We start from the raw sequence: 19384 nt of genomic DNA on the forward strand, positions 1-19384 counted from the left end.
GAGCCGCGCGACTGCGCCTGGAGGGTGAGAGGTTGAGGGAAGGGCATCCTAAGGTCGGAGTCGGGACCAAGCTCAGCTCTCGCTAGCTGGGAGACCGGCAGCGCGCTTCTGTTTGGTCTCCTGACAAGCGGGCGGGACTTCCGCAGAAAGGAAGATTGGGCCTATCTGCGATGAGAACGGCTTGAAGGCGCAAGAAAAGCTGGAACTGGAGAGGGAGGGGTCTGCGGTCAGTCGGCCGCGGCGCTGGAAATCCGGCGGAGGGCCTAGTGTTAGCGGGAGCGATCTGTGGGCGGGGCGAACGGCCTGCCGGGCGAGGGTAGGGCCTGAAGAGCCCAGGGTGGGGCTCGCGGGGTCGCGGAGGGCGTGGAAGTGTGTCAGGGCCAGCGTGCCGGCCCTACGGAAGCCGAGCCTGAGGCGAGATTTCGTCTTTAGTATTTTCACTGACTCATATTTCCTTTACTCAGGCTCCCACATCAAGACGAGAAGGAGCCCACGAGTTACCGTGGGAGCTGTGGGAGCTGCCCTGTGACTGTTAGGAAGATGCCGTACCTTGGCTCCGAGGACGTGGTGAAGGAGCTGAAGAAGGCTTTGTGTAATCCTCACATTCAAGCTGATAGGCTGCGCTACCGGAATGTCATCCAGCGAGTGATTAGGTATCACCTAACTCCCGTCGCGTGCTGTTTGCTCCCTTTGCAATCCCCATCAGGGCTCACTAGCCCCAGTCTCTCTGAAAGGGTAAATTAGCTTTCACACGTGGCAATTATATGGTTCGGTCTTCGTCCTGCTGCTTTGGAGTACCATCTCAGTCTCTCCTCTGCAGCATCTTTTACTTACCTGGGTAGTTTCCTCCATATCACAGGCTTGAACAATTACTGCTAACTCCTGGATCTATAATATAGCTAGTACAGACTTCTTTTTTTTAGCTTCAGACCCACGTATCCCACTGCCTGCTTGGCATTTCCACTTGCATGGTTTATCAAAAGTATGTCCGAAATAGCACGGACATTCTTCCGTCTTCCTCAAACCTGTTCTTCGGCTTACATTTGTGTTGATGAATGCCACCAGCAGCGACTATGCGTGGGAGCCAACCTTGAGGACACCCGATCCCCACTTCTCATGTCAGATGGTTTGAATTCATAATTCTAAATATCCACCCTCTCTTGTTTATTGGCGTTGTTGCTTTGGTCCAGGCCTTCATCACCAAAGCAATTGCAGCAGCTTACTAGTAGGCCACCTTGCCCCATTTGAGACAGAATTTTTCCATTATACAAATCTGAACATATAACTCTTGCCTACAGCTATGGTTCACAAACTTTACGGTGCACAAAAATCCCTGGGGGTGCTTTTTGTCATCCAGTCCAGGGATTGATTCTGATTTCAGTAAGGTAGGAGGGAACCCAGGAATCTGTATTTTTAATAAACATCTCAGCTGATTCCAGTAGGCGACCAGTTTGAGAAACAATGAAGTCCAAACTTACCACAGCACCCAAGGAACAAGCTGTTAATTCAACTACCTACAGACTCAAAAAAATGTATGCCGCTCCTGCTCATGTCTACATACCTCATACCTTCTGTTACATCGATTACATCTGCCTAGTGAGCTCCTGCTCATTCCGGTAAAGTGTTACTTCCTCTGTGAAGAAACATTTTCTGACTTCCTGCCGGTGTTAGACCTCTGAATCCCCTCTGCGCCTTGTACAATACTTCTATTTAAATACTTATCAATCATACCATAATTAACGGTATTTTTATCTGGCTCATTAATAGATTTGAAGTTCCTAGAGGTCTGAGACCACGCCTTCTTCAAGATTATGTCCCAAGAGCATGTCCCTGGATGTAAAAGTTGAATTTCACCAAAGTACTAGGGATTCAATAAGTGTCTGTTGAGGCTGGGCACGGTGGCTCACGCCTGTAATCCCAGCACTTTGGGAGGCCAAGACGGGTGGATCACCTGCAGTCAGGAGTTCGAGACCAGCCTGGTCAACATGGCAAAACCCCGTCTCTACTAAAAATACAAAAATTTAGCCAAGCATGGTGGCACGCACCTGTGGTCCCGGCTACTCAGGAGGCTGAGGCAGGAGAATCACTTGAACCTGGGAGGCGGAAGTTGTAATGAGCCGAGATTGTGCCACTGCACTCTAGCCTGGGTAACAGAGCAAGACTCCATCTCAAAAATAATAATAAGTGTTTGTTGAATGAATAGAAGAAGAATGTTTATTGCAGGCCTATGGTATGAAGTACTGTGTGATATAATAGACAAGGTAATCCTGGCTGCTACCCTCTTAAGAGATCACAAGCTAGTTGGGTAACCAGGAGATATGTAAGTAAAACTCCCTCCATTGTTAGTTGGGGATTTTGCATTTTACTTCTTTCTGTCATGTGCGTTGGTTTCAGGTACATGACTCAGGGTTTGGACATGTCTGGTGTTTTTATGGAAATGGTGAAGGCCAGTGCCACTGTAGATATTGTCCAGAAGAAGTTGGTTTATCTGTACATGTGCACATATGCTCCCCTGAAACCAGATCTGGCTCTCCTGGCCATCAATACGCTGTGCAAAGACTGCTCAGACCCCAATCCAATGGTGCGAGGGCTGGCGTTACGGAGCATGTGTAGCCTCAGGTGAGTACCATCTTCTCTGTCTGGTCCTAAATGGCTGATGACTTCAAGAGATCACGCAGTAGGTTTTTAAAGAGGATAATTTATTTGAGCTCCTTAATACTGGGGAAAACATTATCGTACCCTGAACTTAGATTTTCAGCCACTGCTTTGGCTTAATAACCTGTATCATATAATTTTATTACAGGGAGTTTTTGATTCTCACTCTAAGTAAAATAGTCCTCAATTTTGGTTAAATATCTCTAAACAATTATGTGTATATATTTTTTTGCTGCCTGTGCATCATTATTCCAAATGAAAAGTCAAATTAGGCTGGGCACAGTGGCTCATGCCTGTAGTCCCAGCACTTTGGGAGGCTGAGACAGGAAGACTGCTTGAGCTCAGGAATTCGAGACCAGCTGGGCAAGATGGTGAGACCCTATATCTACAAAAAATTAAATGGGCATGGTGACACGCACCTGTAGTCTCAGCTACTAGCTAGCAAGGCTGAGGCAGGAGGATGGCTTGGGCCCAGGAATTAGAGGCAGCGGTGTCCTATGATTGGGCCACTGCACTGCAGCCTGGGTGACAAAGTGAGACCCCATCTTGAAAAAAACAAGAGAAAAACAAAAACATCAAATTATGGCTTTTTAAGCTTGATAGAGGCTTTCTGCAATTCTTCATGATCTGATGGGTGTAGCATCTACTAAACTCTGTTAGGTGAACAGGGTTTGATATATGTCAAAATTAGTATTTCCGAATCTGGCTGACTCCAGGATGTGTTGCTTAGGATGCCTGGTGTGCAGGAGTATATACAACAGCCTATTCTCAATGGTCTGCGGGATAAGGCTTCGTATGTCAGGAGAGTGGCAGTCCTTGGATGTGCCAAGATGCATAATCTTCATGGAGACTCTGAAGTAGGTAAGTTCAGTGTAATCCATCATGGTCAATGTGCCTCTATTATGTATAACTTTATAAAAGATTATGTAGCTTTGGTAGAAAATAATAATGTGGCCCCAGTTCTGTACATATCTCTTTAAGTAGGATGCAGGGCTTGGTATCTTCTGGAGATGAGAAGTCCTTTCTCTCGGGCCCCAGTGAGATCCTTTGTATTAGCTGCTTAAAACAGTCTGGACGGCCGGGCGCAGTGGCTCAAGCCTGTAATCCCAGCACTTTGGGAGGCCGAGGCGGGTGGATCACGAGGTCAGGAGATCGAGACCATCCTGGCTGACACGGTGAAACCCCGTCTCTACTAAAAAATACAAAAAACTAGCCGGGCGAGGTGGCGGGCGCCTGTAGTCCCAGCTACTGGGGAGGCTGAGGCAGGAGAATGGCGTGAACCCGGGAGGCAGAGCTTGCAGTGAGCCGAGATCCGGCCACTGCACTCCAGCCTGGGCAATAGAGCGAGACTCCGTCTCAAAAAAAAAAAAAAAAAAAAAAAAAAACAGTCTGGACATGGCATTTTTTTTTTTGCCTTGCACTTTAGTATGGCCTTTGTCATTTTTGTAGCAGAGAAGTTCAACTTTGTCTACTTGGAGCTATTACTCTGGCTACATCCCTGTTACTCTGAAGCTTTTCTTTTTTATCTAAGAACTTTGTTCTTTTTTATAGATGGTGCCCTGGTAAATGAATTATACAGTTTGCTGCGTGACCAGGATCCAATTGTAGTTGTGAACTGCTTGAGGTCTCTAGAGGAAATTCTGAAACTGGAAGGAGGCGTTGTCATCAATAAGCCCATTGCTCACCATCTCTTAAATCGGTTTGGATGCCTCAGTGCTCTTTTTATTATGAGATCTGCGTCCTTGTGGGATCTTGTTGATGTATTGAACAACTTATGTGAAGTAGAAAAGAAAGTTAACCATTATTATTATTATTTGAGACGGAGTGTTGCTCTTGTTGTCCAAGCCGGAATGCAACGGCACTATCTTGGCTTAGCGCAACCTCCGCCTCCTGGCTTTAAGCAGTTCTCCTGCTTCAGCCTCCTGAGTAGCTGGGATTATAGGCATGCGCCACCATGCCCGGCTAATTTTGTATTTTTAGCGGAGACAGGGTTTCTCCCTGTTGGTCAGGCTAGTCCCAAACTTCCGACCTCAGGTGATCTGCCCACCTTGGCCTCCGAAAGTGCTGGGATTACAGGCGTGAGCCACCGTGCCCAGCCAGTTAACCACTATTAACTCCCTCACATTTCACTAAGAGAATTTCTTTTATTTGCCTTAGTTTCCCTTATTGATATAGGGAAATAGAAATATACTGTGGGAATAGGTTCTGCCCTTCTCTAGTCATTATGTCCCCCAAAGTAAGCCATTTATAGTGTCTTAAAATGTAGGGAACCTGGACCCAGTGTATGCTGATCATGTCTTTGGTCTTAGGTGAGTGTGCATTTGTATTAACAGCTCATCTTGGAATTTTAAGCCTTTTTTGTGTAAACTTTAAATAGTACATGAAAAGAATGATTTAATTATGGCACAGCCTATTTTTAAGAATTCTCCCTTTGTTATGATGAACAACCAACTGGTCATATGGCAGTGGCATGGAAATGGCCCTAATTTTGTTGCTAAAATAGCTCTTTTGTTTTCTTTTTTGGATAGAATGTCAAAACTGGACCAATGGGGCCAGGCTGAGGTATTGAACTTTCTGCTACGCTACCAACCCCGCAGTGAGGAAGAACTATTTGACATTCTCAATCTGTTGGATAGTTTTCTCAAGAGCAGTAGCCCAGGTGTGGTGATGGGAGCTACCAAACTTTTTCTGATCTTGGCAAAAAAGTTTCCCCATGTACAAACAGATGTCCTTGTGCGGGTCAAGGGACCTTTGCTAGCTGCCTGTTCTTCGGAGAGCCGTGAGCTCTGTTTTGTTGCTCTTTGTCATGTACGCCAGATCTTGCATAGTTTGCCAGGTCACTTTAGCAGCCACTACAAAAAGTTTTTTTGCTCCTACTCGGAGCCCCACTACATCAAACTACAGAAAGTGGAGGTGCTGTGTGAGCTGGTGAACGATGAGAATGTGCAGCAGGTGCTAGAGGAGCTTCGAGGGTACTGCACGGATGTGTCTGCGGACTTTGCACAGGCTGCCATCTTTGCCATAGGTAGGTGTCTGCTGCTTTTCCTTCTTGAGAGACCAGCCAGCGAGAAAGCTGTGGTTAAGAGGAACCATAGAGAGCAAAGGGCATGAATCTTGCTTCAGAAGCAAAGTACTATGCACTAAATAATTGGGTCAGTGACTACAAACAAGGGGGAAGAGACTTGTTTTTTTTTTTTTTTTTTTGGTCAAGATTGGTGTTGCCCTATCTTCCAGGATGGAGAATACAGGTAACTCAAACTACAATACTTAAAATTTTTGTTGTTTTCTATCCAAAATGCTTTCCTATACATCATCTTACTACAGTCTCATGAGACAGTCAGGAAAAGTAGACAAATGTCATTAACTTCATTTTAAAGATGAAGAAACTCAGGCACAAAAACAGTTATCAAGTTGCCAAAAGGACATACAGTTTTAGAAATGGGACTGAAATGCAACTTTCCTGACTCAAAGTCCTTTGTTAATCCACCAGTCGTTTATTGAGCTTCTACTATGGGCTATGTATTATGCTGAATGTAGACAAACACAGAATAATTCCTAAATCTTACAGACTTTTTCATAGTACCCTGTCTGGAATTTAAAAGGCTGGAGGTGACTCAAAAACTGAAAACAGCTGTTGAGCTAAGTTTTGAAGGATTTCAAGTATAGGAGGAGGAGGAACCCTCATATTTGGAATAAAACATGGTTATTTTAGGGGCAGAGAAGAGGGAGCAAAGAGGAGACTAGAAATCCTTAGGAGACTGCTGTCAAGTGTCCCCTGCAAAAATACTCCTTTGCAAGTGTGCTGCAACAAAAAGGGTGTCTCATATCTGGCTGCCATGTAAATACCTTTGTTACTATAAGTTTTCAGCCTTGTTTAATGGGGAATTGTTTTGCTATGAGCTTTTAATTTTCTAGTAGTCAGTGAGAAAAAATGATTTTTACCAAAGTTTCCTTTATAGCAAATTTATATTCTTAGTTCATCAAAGAATGATTTGTTTTTTCTCTTTTTTGTTTTTAGATAGCTCTGTTTCTTTTGTCTTTGATTGGTGGGAGATGATTTTAGATTGAGGTATTAATATTTCACTTAGCAGTTTTCTCTTCTTTCCCTTCTTTTGTAGGTGGCATTGCCAGGACTTACACAGATCAATGTGTTCAGATTCTAACAGAGTTGCTGGGTCTTCGACAAGAGCACATTACCACAGGTAATGCCTGCCTTTTTAGGATTTTTGATTTTTTTGTCAAGTGCCTGGCTTATAGTAGTTGCTCAAAACATGTTTGTTGTTGAATGAATAATATAGAGATTTGAACTTTTCTTTGCATCATCATCTGTTGCTGTTAGAGAAGCATAGGGTCTATGGATCTAATAGGATATTGAGTCTTTAGGCTGCCTTGAGTCTATAAGGCTGTACTATAGACAATGAAGGCTACTAGGATGACCTTGCTTGATATTTCACCAATTTTACTTCTCCTTTTGTTTTATGGCAGTATGCCATAGGCAGTGGCTTCCAGGGTTGGGACTAGGGTAAGTCAAGCAAGATGCCTAGGATGCAAAATTTAAGAAGGCACTCAGTCTTAGGTTCCTGCAAGAGCCAATCCTGCATGTCTTCTTCAATTTTGAACCCTAGGCACCTCACTTGCTTTATCATTTTCCCAAGCCTGGTGGTTCCATTTATACTGTCTTTAGTGTTTCATTCAACAGCAATACTACCCCACACACATTTGCATACGGCTTTACGTTTTACAAAGTGCTTTTTCATACATTAGTTCATTTATCCTCACATCAATCTGGTAAGAGCAATATGCAGTCAAGAAATTATTGCTCATTTCATTACATTTCTTAGATAACCATTGACCATACCTCCAAAACCCATTTTATAGAAATCCAGCCAGAACCATGAGTCTGAATACATCACTGTTCTTAAGATTCCTCCCTACCTGGAGGCTCTAATCCTGTGCTTTTGTACCCTGGCCTGTATTGTAGTGGTGGTGCAGACTTTCCGAGACCTGGTTTGGTTGTGTCCTCAGTGTACTGAAGCTGTGTGTCAGGCCCTGCCCGGCTGTGAGGAGAACATTCAAGATAGTGAGGTAGACTATAATTCTCCTTTACTTCTAGGTAGAGGGAGAATGCTTGAAACCTTGCCCTTTAAAAGGGAATCTAATTATTCTCTCTACCCTGTGTTTGAAGTGGACACTCTTCGAATTGATTGCCACCTTAGATTCTCTTTTGGATATAGATGGCATATAAATTATAAAAACAAGATTTATCTGACGGTTTTTATTACAAAACTCTGATACCATTGTTCTCTTGAACAATTTTGTTTTGTTTTGTTTTGCTTGAGATAGTCGCCCAGGCTGGAGTGCAGTGGCGCGATCTCGGCCCACTGCAACCTCTACCTCCCAAACTCAAGTGATTCTCCTGCCTCAGCCTCCCAAGTAGCTGGGATTACAGGTGTGCACCACCATGCCCGTCTAATTTTTGTATTTTTAATAGAGTTTTGCCATGTTGTCTAGGCTGGTCTAGAATTCTAGCCTCAAGTGATCCACCCGCCTCAGCCTCCCAAAGAGCTGGGATTACAGGCCTAAGCCACTGCGCCTGGCCTCTCTTGAACAGTTTTGAGTCAGAGATTTAGACCGTGGAGTTTTTAGCTAGAATGAGAATTAGAGTCATTTGTGAAATTTTTACAAAGATTTGGACGTAATCACAGGTCTACTGACTTAAATATTCAGGGGTAGTGGACCTAGACAGATAACTTTTTTTTTTTTTTTTTTGAGACAGAGTCTAGCTCTGTTGCCCAGGCTGGAGTGCAGTAACGCCATCTCGACTCACTACAACTTCTGCCTCCTGGTTTCAAGCAATTCTCCTGCCTCAGCCTCCTGAGTAGCTGGAACTACACGCGTGCACCACCACGCCTGGCTAATTTTTGTATTTTTAATAGAGACAGGGTTTCACCATGTTGGCCAGGCTGGTCTCGAACTCCTGACCTCAGGTGATCCACCCTCCTCGGCCTCCCAAAGTGCTGGGATTACAGGCACAAGCCACCGTGCCCAGCTGACAGATACATTTTTAAGAAGCTTCACAGATGAATTTGATATGCACTCTAGGTTAGTAACCACTTCTGTGAAAATTTTAGAGAAATTCTTCAAGCAACTTCCACTGAAACACTAAACCCCAATTGGGCCAGAGGCCCCAAACCTGAGGAAACCTTATTTATTGCTTAATCCAACATAGGCTATGAAAGTTTTGAGTTTCCTCTTGTGTATTAGAATTTCATTCCTATTTGTTATAGAGAGTATAGTATAGTAGGGGGAATTGGTAAATTAAATGAAGTAACTAAAGATTATACCTTTTCTGCTGGCACTAAGCAAAAAGCAAAACCAGTGGCTGTCTACGATCTCCTTTGTTTTAGACGGTCAAGTGTTGAACGCTTGCTCTTATTCCTTTATTCTCTAGGGGAAGCAAGCACTTATTTGGCTACTTGGTGTCCACGGGGAAAGAATTCCTAATGCTCCTTATGTGTTAGAGGACTTTGTTGAGAATGTGAAGTCGGAAACATTTCCAGCTGTTAAGATGGAGCTGCTCACTGCTTTGCTGCGCCTTTTCCTCTCTCGACCTGCTGAGTGCCAGGACATGCTGGGACGATTGTTGTATTACTGCATAGGTGGGTTTTGCAGGAGGAAATAGTGCTTGCCGTGACCCATAGTAAAGATTCTTAATAGCTTTCATTGTTTGGTGAGTCATGTCTGGGACCCGAGAAGAAAATGTTAATGCTTCCTAGGGTTTCCTCTCTCCTTCATTTTTTTCTCCTATTATGGTTGGCACAAAAGTAGGAGGAAAGTGGTTTTGTTTTTAATGAAGTCAATCTGTTGTCTTACTTCAGAGGAAGAAAAAGATATGGCTGTACGGGACCGAGGTCTCTTCTATTATCGCCTCCTCTTAGTTGGCATTGATGAAGTTAAGCGGATTCTGTGTAGCCCTAAATCTGACCCTACTCTTGGACTTTTGGAGGATCCGGCAGAAAGACCTGTGAATAGCTGGGCCTCGGATTTCAACACACTGGTGCCAGTGTATGGCAAAGCCCACTGGGCAACTATCTCTAAATGCCAGGGGGCAGAGCGTTGTGGCCCAGAGCTTCCTAAAACTTCATCCTTTGCCGCGTCAGGTAAAAACAGTCCTTACATTAAATCTTGTCATGATAAATCTTTACCTTTTCAATGATTGGCAGAAAGTAGAGTATCCTAGCACTAAAGCTCAGACTGTTGTCTGAATTTGAAGCATTTGTGAACAAGAAAGAGGTTCATCATTGGTTATTTCAGCCATTTATCCAAAGATGAAAGTCACATTGTGTACATTTGGGAATTTGGGTAAAAAACTTAGCTCCTACAGATTAAGAGTATCTTTCACACAAGTTTTCTGTCTCTTTTTAGGACCCTTGATTCCTGAGGATAACAAGGAGAGAGAACAAGAACTCCCTGATTCTGGAGCCCTCATGCTAGTCCCCAATCGCCAGCTTACTGCTGATTATTTTGAGAAAACTTGGCTTAGCCTCAAAGTTGCTCATCAGCAAGTGTTGCCTTGGCGGGGAGAATTCCATCCTGACACCCTCCAGATGGCTCTTCAAGTAGTGAACATCCAGACCATCGCAATGAGTAGGGCTGGGACACGGCCATGGAAAGCATACCTCAGTGCCCAGGATGATACTGGTTGTCTGTTCTTAACAGAACTGCTATTGGAGCCTGAAAACTCAGAAATGCAGATCTCTGTGAAACAAAATGAAGCAAGAACCGAGACACTGAATAGTTTTATTTCTGTATTAGAAACTGTGATTGGAACAATTGAAGAAATAAAATCATAACAGATTCTTGTTGCTTGTCCAGAGTAAGATGAATAACTATTACAGTTTATTTATTTATTTATTTATTTATTTATTTGAGACGGAGTCTCGCTCTGTCGCCCGGGCTGGAGTGCGGTGGCCGGATCTCAGCTCACTGCAAGCTCCGCCTCCCGGGTTTACGCCATTCTCCTGCCTCAGCCTCCCGAATAGCTGGGACTACAGGCGCCTGCCACCTCGCCCGGCTAAGTTTTTGTATTTTTAGCAGAGACGGGGTTTCACTGTGTTAGCCAGGATGGTCTCGATCTCCTGACCTCGTGATCCGCCCGTCTCGGCCTCCCAAAGTGCTGGGATTACAGGCTTGAGCCACCGCGCCCGGCCAACTATTACAGTTTCTTAGTCTTTCTTTTTAGAGCTGGCAGTAAGTCCAGATAATATCAGATACAAAGGAGAGTGGAAAATCTAGAAATCAGGATTCTTAAGTTTTTGGCCAAAGAACATCGATTCATTCCTTTCATTCCTATTGGCAATTGACCCCATTTTTCAATGATGATGTTGTAAAGGTTAATGTTGGTAAGGGAATGGGATAAGGATGGGATTTGGATTATTTCCTAATCAATTTTAGGAATTGTGTTAGTAATTAAAGATGGCTGATGTGTGGAAACTGACAGGGGTCATCATTTATGGGGGTCATCTTTTCTTCCCTGGATTATTATAGCAAATTGCTAACTGTTCTCATATTTCCAATCATGCTTTTTAGGCCAGATTCCAAAGTCCTTAATGTCATCTAAAGTACCTCTTTGGTGTCAAGTCTTGCCACTCCCAAAATGCCTTTTCTTCTGGCAGAAGCAAACCATTTGCATTGCAGTTCCCTGTATACACCAGCTTCTTTCACCTCTGTGCTTTAAACCTGCTTTTATTGTCTGGAACATTTTTTCACCCTCATATCTTGAATTAACACCTTGTCTATCTTTCAGTGTTCAGCTCACTCATAAGCTCCTTCAGGAAGTTTTCTTTAACCCTCACTGCCTTCATTAGGGATCTCCTTCAAGCTGTGAAAGCCAGAGCATACCTCTAGCAGTAGTACTGTGATTGTTTTCTTGTTGCTTGTCCTCAATTTTTATTCTGTTCTTACCTGACCACATTTTGTACATTGAAGCAACTTATGGCAAGAACAAATCTAATAAAATGATGGGAAAATTAAAATACCAGTTAAGACCAGCTGGGTTAGGGATGGGGAAATACACAAATGTTCAGGCTGTTTGGGTCTATTAGGTGATATAGTTGAGCCTTGATTTGTCTCTATAGGCGATTTAGCAGTCATAAGGGAAACAGTTATAATTGTCATCAGAGAGGAAGAAACATTGATTTCTAAAAGAAATTTACATGTAGTTTCACATAGGTGGTACTAAGATATGTGCAAGATCCTATGAGAAGTTAGTAATGGGTTTCACATAACTTTCTTACAGTATTCTTCAACGAAAGCAGAGACGTTAATACAGAGCTTAGATTGGGTGCAGTCGTTCACGCCTGTAACCGAGCACTTCAGGAGGCCAAGGAGGGAGGATTGCTTGATGCCAGGAGTTCAAGACCAGCCTGGGCAGCATAGTGAGACCCTGTGTGTAAAAAAATTCAGTTGGCCGGGCATGGTGGCACATGCCTGAAATCCCAGCTGCTCAAGAGGCTAAGGCAGGAGGATTACTTGAGCCCAGGAGTTCGAGGTTACAGAGAGTGGTGATCACACCACTGCACTCCAGCTCCAGCCTGGGTGACAGAAGGAGACCCTATCAAAAAAAAAAAGTAGGCTAGACATGGTGGCTCATGCCTTTAATCTCAGCAGTTTGGGAGACCAAGGTGGGTGGATCACTTGAGGCTAGGAGCTTGAGACCAGCCTGGGCAATGTAGTGAGATCCCCATCTCTACAAAAGTAAAAAATTAACCAGGTGTGGCAGTGTGTGCCTGTAGTCCCAGCTACTTGGGAGGCTGAGGTGGGAGCACTGCTTGAGCCTAGGAGGTTGAGGCTGCAATAAGCTATGATCACACCACTGAACTCCAGCCTAGGCTACAGAGCAAGACCCTGTCTCAATAATAACAACAACAACAACAACAACATGGTGCTTAATGAAGGCATTTCTTCAAGGACTTAACATGATCCAAGAATATAGCCTTCATCATCCAGCTTAATTCAAGGATTTCTACTATCTAGATACATAGATGAACACATACCCTTCAGAAAATTTTTCACCTATCACTTCTCTCAATTAGGCTCTTTTTTTTTTTTTTAAATCTGAGACGGAGTGTTGCTGTGTCACCCAGGCTGTAGTGCAGTGCTGTGATCTCAGCTCACTGCAACTTCCACATTGCAGATTCAAGCCATCCTCCTGCCTCAACCTCCCAAGTGGCTGGGACTACAGGCATGCACCACCATGCCTGGCTAATTTTTGTATTTTAGTACAGACGGGGTTTCGTCATGATGGCCCAGGCTGGTAACTCCTGACCTCAGGTGTTACCCAGCCTCAACTAGGCTCTTAATAGGAGTAGATAACAAACAGTATTGAATTTTCTGGTAAGAGCCTGGGTTTTGTGAGTTGTTTATTGAATGGTCTTCCCCATTGAACAACTTTTTTTTTTTTAAACGGAGTTTTGCTCTTGTTGCCCAGGCTGGAATGAATGGCACGGTTTTGGCTCACTGCAACCTCCGTCTCCCGGGTTCAAGCAGTTCTCCTATCTCAGCCTCCCGAGTAGCTGGGATTACAGGTGCCCACACCACACCCAGCAAATTTTTTGTATTTTTAATAGAGACAGGGTTTCACCATGTTGGTCAGGCTGGTCTCAATTTCCTGACCTCAGGTGATCCACCTGCCTCGGCCTCCCAAAGTGCTGGGATTACAGGCATGAGCCACCGCGCCTGGCCTGAACAACTTTTAAGAATGATTCTCACCGGGTGTGGTGGCTCATGCCTCTAATCCCAGCACTTTGGAAGGCCAAGGTGTGTGGATCACCTGAGATCAGGAGTTCGAGACCAGCCTGGCCAACATGGTGAAACCCCGTCTCTACTAAAAATACAAAAATTAGCTAGGTGCGGTGGCGGGCACCTGTAATCCCAGCTACTCAGGAGGCTGAGGCAGGAGAATCACTTGAAACCCGAGAGGTGGAGGTTGCAGTGAGCCAAGATCATGCCATTGCACTCCAGCCTGGGCAGCAAGAGTGAAACTGTCTCAAAAAATAAAAAAATAAAAAATAAAAAAAAGAGTGATTCTCTCTTTCTTTTTATTTCCATAGTGCTTGCCACATAGTATTACTCAGTAAATCTTTATTGAATGAATGGCTGTATATAATTAGATTCTGATGTGTTTTGGGATTGATGTTTGAAATGAGTTTTACGATACTGTATCAACTATATGGAAAATAATGGAATTTCTTCTAGACCAGGATTTCTTAAAAGTGGCAATACTGACATTTGAGGCCAGATAATTATTTGTTGTGAGGGGCTTTCCTCTGCACTGTAGAATGATTATTAGCAGTATCTCTGGCCTCTACCCACTGGATACCAGTAGAATCCTCAGTTGTGACAACTAAAAATGTCTTTAGACATTGTCAAAGTTACCCTGGGACAGGTGGCAAAATGGCCATTACTTGAGAACCACTGATTTAGACCATGGATCCTCAGGGGTAGGAAAGGGAGGGATTAGAACAACTTCAGAATTGCATTTTCTGTATTTTTATGGTTCAGTTAAATGGTGAATGTTTACATACTAGGAGAAATAAAATTGAAGTGCTGCCAATTCAAAGCGTAGCAAGGGGCTGGGCGTGATGGCTCACACTTGTAATCCCACCACTTTGGGAGGCCGAGGTGGGTGGATCACAGGATCAGGAGTTCAAGACCAGCGTGGCCAACATGGTGAAAACCCATCTCTACTAAAAATACGAAGAATTAGCTGGGTGTAGTGGCGGGCACCTGTAATCCCAGCTACTCAAGAGCCTGAGGAGGGAGAATCACTTGAACCCGGGAGGCGGAGGTTGCAGTGAGCCGAGATTGCGCCACTGCACTCCAACCCAGGCGACAGAGTGAGACTCCATCTCAAAAAAAAAAAAAAAAAAAATAGTGTATCAAGGGAACAGGATGCAGGTGGTGGAAACTGAGTAAATTTTTTTTTTTTTTTTTTTTTTTTTTTTGAGACGGAGTCTTGCTCTGTCGCCCAGGCTGGAGCGCAGTGACCAGATCTCGGCTCACTGCAAGCTCCGCCTCCCGGGTTCCCGCCATTCTCCTGCCTCAGCCTCCCCAGTAGCTGGGACTACAGGCGCCCGCCACCTCGCCCGGCTAGTTTTTTGTATTTTTTAGTACAGACGGGGTTTCACCGTGTTAGCCAGGATGGTCTCGATCTCCTGACCTCGTGATCCGCCCGTCTCGGCCTCCCAAAGTGCTGGGATTACAGGCTTGAGCCACCGCGCCCGGCCAAGGAAACTGAGTAAATTGATTGACTTTTTAAAATTAAAGACTATAACTGAAAAGTTGATCTAAAGAAAATTAGGTATGACTAAGCAACTGAATAAATGAAAATACTAAAGTAATCCCAACTATTGGAGTTTTTAGAAGACTATGTTCTTCTTGGTCGCTTTTCTGTAATGTAAGAGGCATACATAGAATATGAAATTGTTGCTTTTGGAAAATATACTTTTAAGATTATCTCAATGAAGAACTGATTTCTCCTATAGCCTGGCTTTACTAATTTATAAGCAAAAATGACTAAAGCTCAAGTATACTATTAAGTTAATGCTTTAATATTTTCCCCCCTAGGAACTCTCTGTAGCTTCTGCAGACATGGGGTTTGATGATGTGATATAAGTAGATGTTTATATTTTACAATCCATGAAGGTAGTCCATACTGTGCTCTCAAAGCAGCAGCCTTCTAATATCATTCTTAGTTGACAGGTAAACAGAATGTTGTGTATGTAATGAGGTCCCACAAAGACAATAGTGTTTTGGAACACCGCAGAGGCAATAATGCTTAGTTACCATCATTTTATAGTTGTGAATCAGTGACTGTGATGTATTTCCGTTCCCCCTATTTTTGAACAGGCGTTCTGTTAAAAGTATTCTATTCCTTTCTTAGATATGGGGTGTTTAGGGGAGAGGGGACACATTGCTTGTTTTCTTAGTTACAAGTCTCCATGTTGAGAGGAGTTGCACCCAAGGATCTTCATCCACATGCACATCTGGTACACATGACAGGATCCTGGACTTTAAGCCAATGATACAATGAGACAAAGCTTTTCGGGGAGGGATGTAAATTGTTGTGGTCAGAGGGTAGCAAGAGAAACAAGTGACGGTGAAAAAATTCTGGCCTTATCATTTTTCAGTAATAATTAAGAGCACAATATTACAACTGCAAGGGTGAAGGTATGTGGGCTGATGGAAAGGGATAGTTTTGGAGGGTGCTTTATTGAAGGCCCAGAAGAAGTAAACAAACGTGGAAAATTTACTCCACATTGCCAATGACAGGCTGTACTCTCTTTCTATAGCTTTACAACATTGATTATAAAAGACAATGCAAAGGAGTTGAAATTAGACTTTTTTTTTTTTTTGAGACAGAGACTTGCTTTGTCATCCGGGCTGGTGTGCAGTGGTGTGACCATGGCTCAGTGAAGCCTTGATCTGGCCTCAAGTGATCCTCCTGCTTCAGTCTCCTGAGTAGCTGGGACTATAGGTGTGTGCCGCCACCCCTGGACTCAAGATTCGAGTTCAAAGATGGCATGAGCATACTGATAATGAAATGAGGAAGGTGGTTTATTACTGTGGGAAAAGCTTCAGTCTGATGTAAGACAGACTTGGTTTTATTCTGCCACTTACTGATGTGTTGGGGTCCGCGTGTTTCCTAAACAAAGGAATGAACACACAAGACAACACAAGACAAGACAAACATGGTGGCCGCCTCGAATGGCGTGCTCTGCTTTATTTTATACAGTCATTTGTGGAATGTTGCCAAGTCACAAGACACATTGTTGTTTTTCTGACCTTTCCCTGACTTTCTGGATTTTCAAGATGTTTACACATAAACAAGCCCCCAACGCCCTGCTTCGTTTGCAAGAGCAGGACTTATCAGGAACCTCTCGTTTGCGAGCACATAGTCCTCTACACTGATGTGTGAACTTGGGCAAGCTATTTAATACCAGCTGGATGGTCTCATAAATATTTTCGTTTTTTATATATTGTTTTGGGAGTATGTCACAAATGTATTTTTTAGAATCCTTCAACTGTCAGTGGCTAGCTCTAATGTGAAAGGAGGCTAGCCTACAATTTTCTCTGAGTGCCCTTCTGATGTTAAAGATCTGAAGCCTACTTAGTAATAATGGAGGTTTCAGCCCTTTTGTCTCTAGAGAGAATGAGCAACAGATGACAAATGAAAATAACGCTTTTTTTTAGCTACATGGGAACATAATTTGTGTTCTTACTCCAAAAGCAATTTATGATCATTTTTAAAAATTAAGACTTTTTAAGAGCAGTTTTTTAGGTTCAAAGCAAAATTGAAACAAAGGTACAGAGATTTCCCATATACCTTCTGCCCCCACACAAGCATAGTCTTCCCCATTATCAACATCCTCAATCAAAGTGGTACAATTTGTTTTAAACTGATGAACTTACCTCATCAATTATTACCCAAAGTCCAATTATCACCCAAATTCCTCCTCATCTTTTCATGGCCTGATAGCTCATTTCTTTTTTTATTTTTTGAGATGGAGTCTCACTCTGTCACCCAGGCTGGAGTGCCGTGGTGCCATCTCAGCTCACTGCAACCTCCGCCTCCTGGGTTCAAGCAATTCTCCTGCCTCAGTCTCCTGAGTAGCTGGGATTACAGGTGTGAGCCACCGCGCCTGGCCAGCTCATTTCTTTTTAGCACTAAATAATGTCTATTGTCTGTATGTATGACAGTGTATTTATTCATTTACCTACTGAAGGACATATTGGTTGCTTCCAAGTTTGGGCAATTATGAATAAAGCTGCTATAAACAACCATGTGCAAGTTTTTGTGTAGACAAGTTTTCAGCTCCTTTGGGTAGATACCAAGGAGTACAATTGCTAAATCATATGTTAAGAGGATGTTTAGTTTTGTGAGAAACTGCTAAACTCTTCCAAAATGGCTGTACCGTTTTGCATTCCTACCAGCAATGAATGACAGTTCCTGCCCCACATCCTCACCAGCATCTGGTTTTGCCAGTGTTCTGGATTTTGGCCATTTTAATAGGTGTATAGTGGTTGTATGTGTTTTCAAATGGAACAGAAAACACAAGATTGGCTTTGATATTTTGCAAGACAGAAATTCCATTCTGAACAACTGACTTACTGTTTATGCTTGAATCTTTTCTTTTTTTTTTTTTTTTGGAGACAGAGTCTCGCTCTGTTGCCCAGAGCAACAGAGGCTGGAGTGCAGTGGCGTAATCTCGGCTCACCACAACCTCCGCCTCCCAGGTTCAAGCAATTCTCATGCCTCAGCCTCCCGAGTAGCTGGGATTACAGGCACGCACCACCACACCCAGCTGATTTTTGTATTTTTAGTAGAGATGGGTTTTACCATGTTGGCCAGGCTGGTCGTGAACTCCTGACCTCAGGTTATTCACCCACCCCGGCCTCCCAAAAATGCTGGGATTATAGGTGTAAGCCACCGTGCCCGGCCTATGCTTGACTCTTTTATTAGTTGGAGCTGTTAATAACTTCACCAGGTCAGAGGTTGAGTGGTAAGTTTGCAGATAGACTTGATTTGGGTCTGAGACCCAGACCCAAAATCTAGGTTTAGCTACATTAAAAAGGCAACCACTACAGATAAGTGTCCAATCATGAGATCTCTTAAAACAGTGATGGAGTCCGACCCTGTTAGGAAAATCCTTTTGCTAGAGAAAGAATCTCAGATCTCTTTCATCCTGGTCATTATGCCTTGGGCTAAAAGGAGGACATTTAACATTTATTGTACGCCAACAGTGCTAGGCCATTCTGCATGTTATCTTGCTTAATCTTCATAATTTATCTGTGAAATATTTTCCATTGTCCCCATTATAATTCCAAGTTGTTTGAGTTGTTTTTTTTAACTTTCCCAAACTTTATATTTGCTACCCCTCCACCTAGAATAGTATTATGCCTCCTTTTTGCATAGTGAATGCCTACTTATTCCTCAGAGCTCATCTCAGATGCTACTATTTTAAGGAAGCCTTCCCAGTCCCCTGGGCTTGTTTCCCTATTAAACTGATCAAAGGCTTGATTCTCTATTACACTTCACTGATCTAAGTGCACTGATCTCAATAGCACAAATAACTATGTGATTAGTCATTTAATGTCTGTCATTTCTGCTGAAGTGTAAGCTTCATGAGCACAGTAACTGTGCCTGTATCATTTTTCTATGTTATAGTGCCAAGTATGGTTCCTTGTTTGGTAAATAATTATTATATGATTATGGCAAATAAATTCCATAAACAGAAGGGTTTTTTTTTTTTTTTTTGAGACGGAGTCTCGCTCTGTCGCCCAGGCTGGAGTGCAGTTGAGCGATCTCCGCTCAATGCAAGCTCCACCGCCCCCCAGGTTCACGCCATTCTCCTGCCTCAGCCTCCTCAGAAGCTGGGACTACAGGTGCCCACCACCACGCCCGGCTAATTTTTTTTTTTTTTTTTAGTAGATATGGGGTTTCACCGTGTTCGCCAGGATGGTCTCGATCTCCTGACCTTGTGATCCGCCCGCCTCGGCCTCCCAAAGTGCGGGGATTACAGGCGTGAGCCACCGCCCCCGGCTGCGTAAACAGAAGTTGAATGCTGGTCCACTGTAACTTCAAAACCTTCCTTTAAATTATGCCATATGCAGGACCTAAGAAGTAAAGGAAGTATTTCTTAATAAAATTACTCCAGAGGCTCTTCCT

The 19384-nt window shown here is 43.5% G+C and overlaps 1 protein-coding gene and 1 long non-coding RNA gene across 4 annotated transcripts in view; one reads left to right on the forward strand and one right to left on the reverse strand.

Moving 5' to 3' along the window:
• LOC105479162 (adaptor related protein complex 4 subunit beta 1) lies at window positions 1–10517 on the forward strand. Of its 3 annotated transcripts, none has more exons than XM_011737010.2 (11): window positions 1–24; window positions 465–653; window positions 2395–2619; window positions 3386–3516; window positions 4207–4354; window positions 5184–5680; window positions 6774–6857; window positions 7637–7740; window positions 9107–9314; window positions 9534–9815; window positions 10081–10517. In XM_011737010.2, the coding sequence occupies exons 2-11, from the start codon at window positions 541–543 to the stop codon at window positions 10506–10508; spliced, it is 2220 nt and encodes a 739-aa protein (XP_011735312.1). In that variant the 5' UTR covers window positions 1–24; window positions 465–540; the 3' UTR covers window positions 10509–10517. The 3 variants fall into 3 exon arrangements, with proteins under 3 accessions (XP_011735312.1, XP_011735310.1, XP_011735311.1); XM_011737008.2 differs by lacking the exon at window positions 1–24 and adding an exon at window positions 31–226; XM_011737009.2 differs by lacking the exon at window positions 1–24 and adding an exon at window positions 230–316.
• Window positions 10518–17843: 7326 nt separating this feature from the next.
• Window positions 17844–19384, reverse strand: part of LOC105479165 (uncharacterized) — an 85534-nt gene continuing 83993 nt past the window's right edge. The window contains exon 9 of the long non-coding RNA XR_011620028.1: window positions 17844–19332. This is a non-coding gene — a long non-coding RNA (uncharacterized lncRNA). The remainder of the gene's footprint in view (window positions 19333–19384) is intronic.

This window comes from Macaca nemestrina, chromosome 1 (assembly GCF_043159975.1).
Source record: "Macaca nemestrina isolate mMacNem1 chromosome 1, mMacNem.hap1, whole genome shotgun sequence".
Classification (NCBI taxonomy): Eukaryota; Metazoa; Chordata; class Mammalia; order Primates; family Cercopithecidae; genus Macaca; species Macaca nemestrina.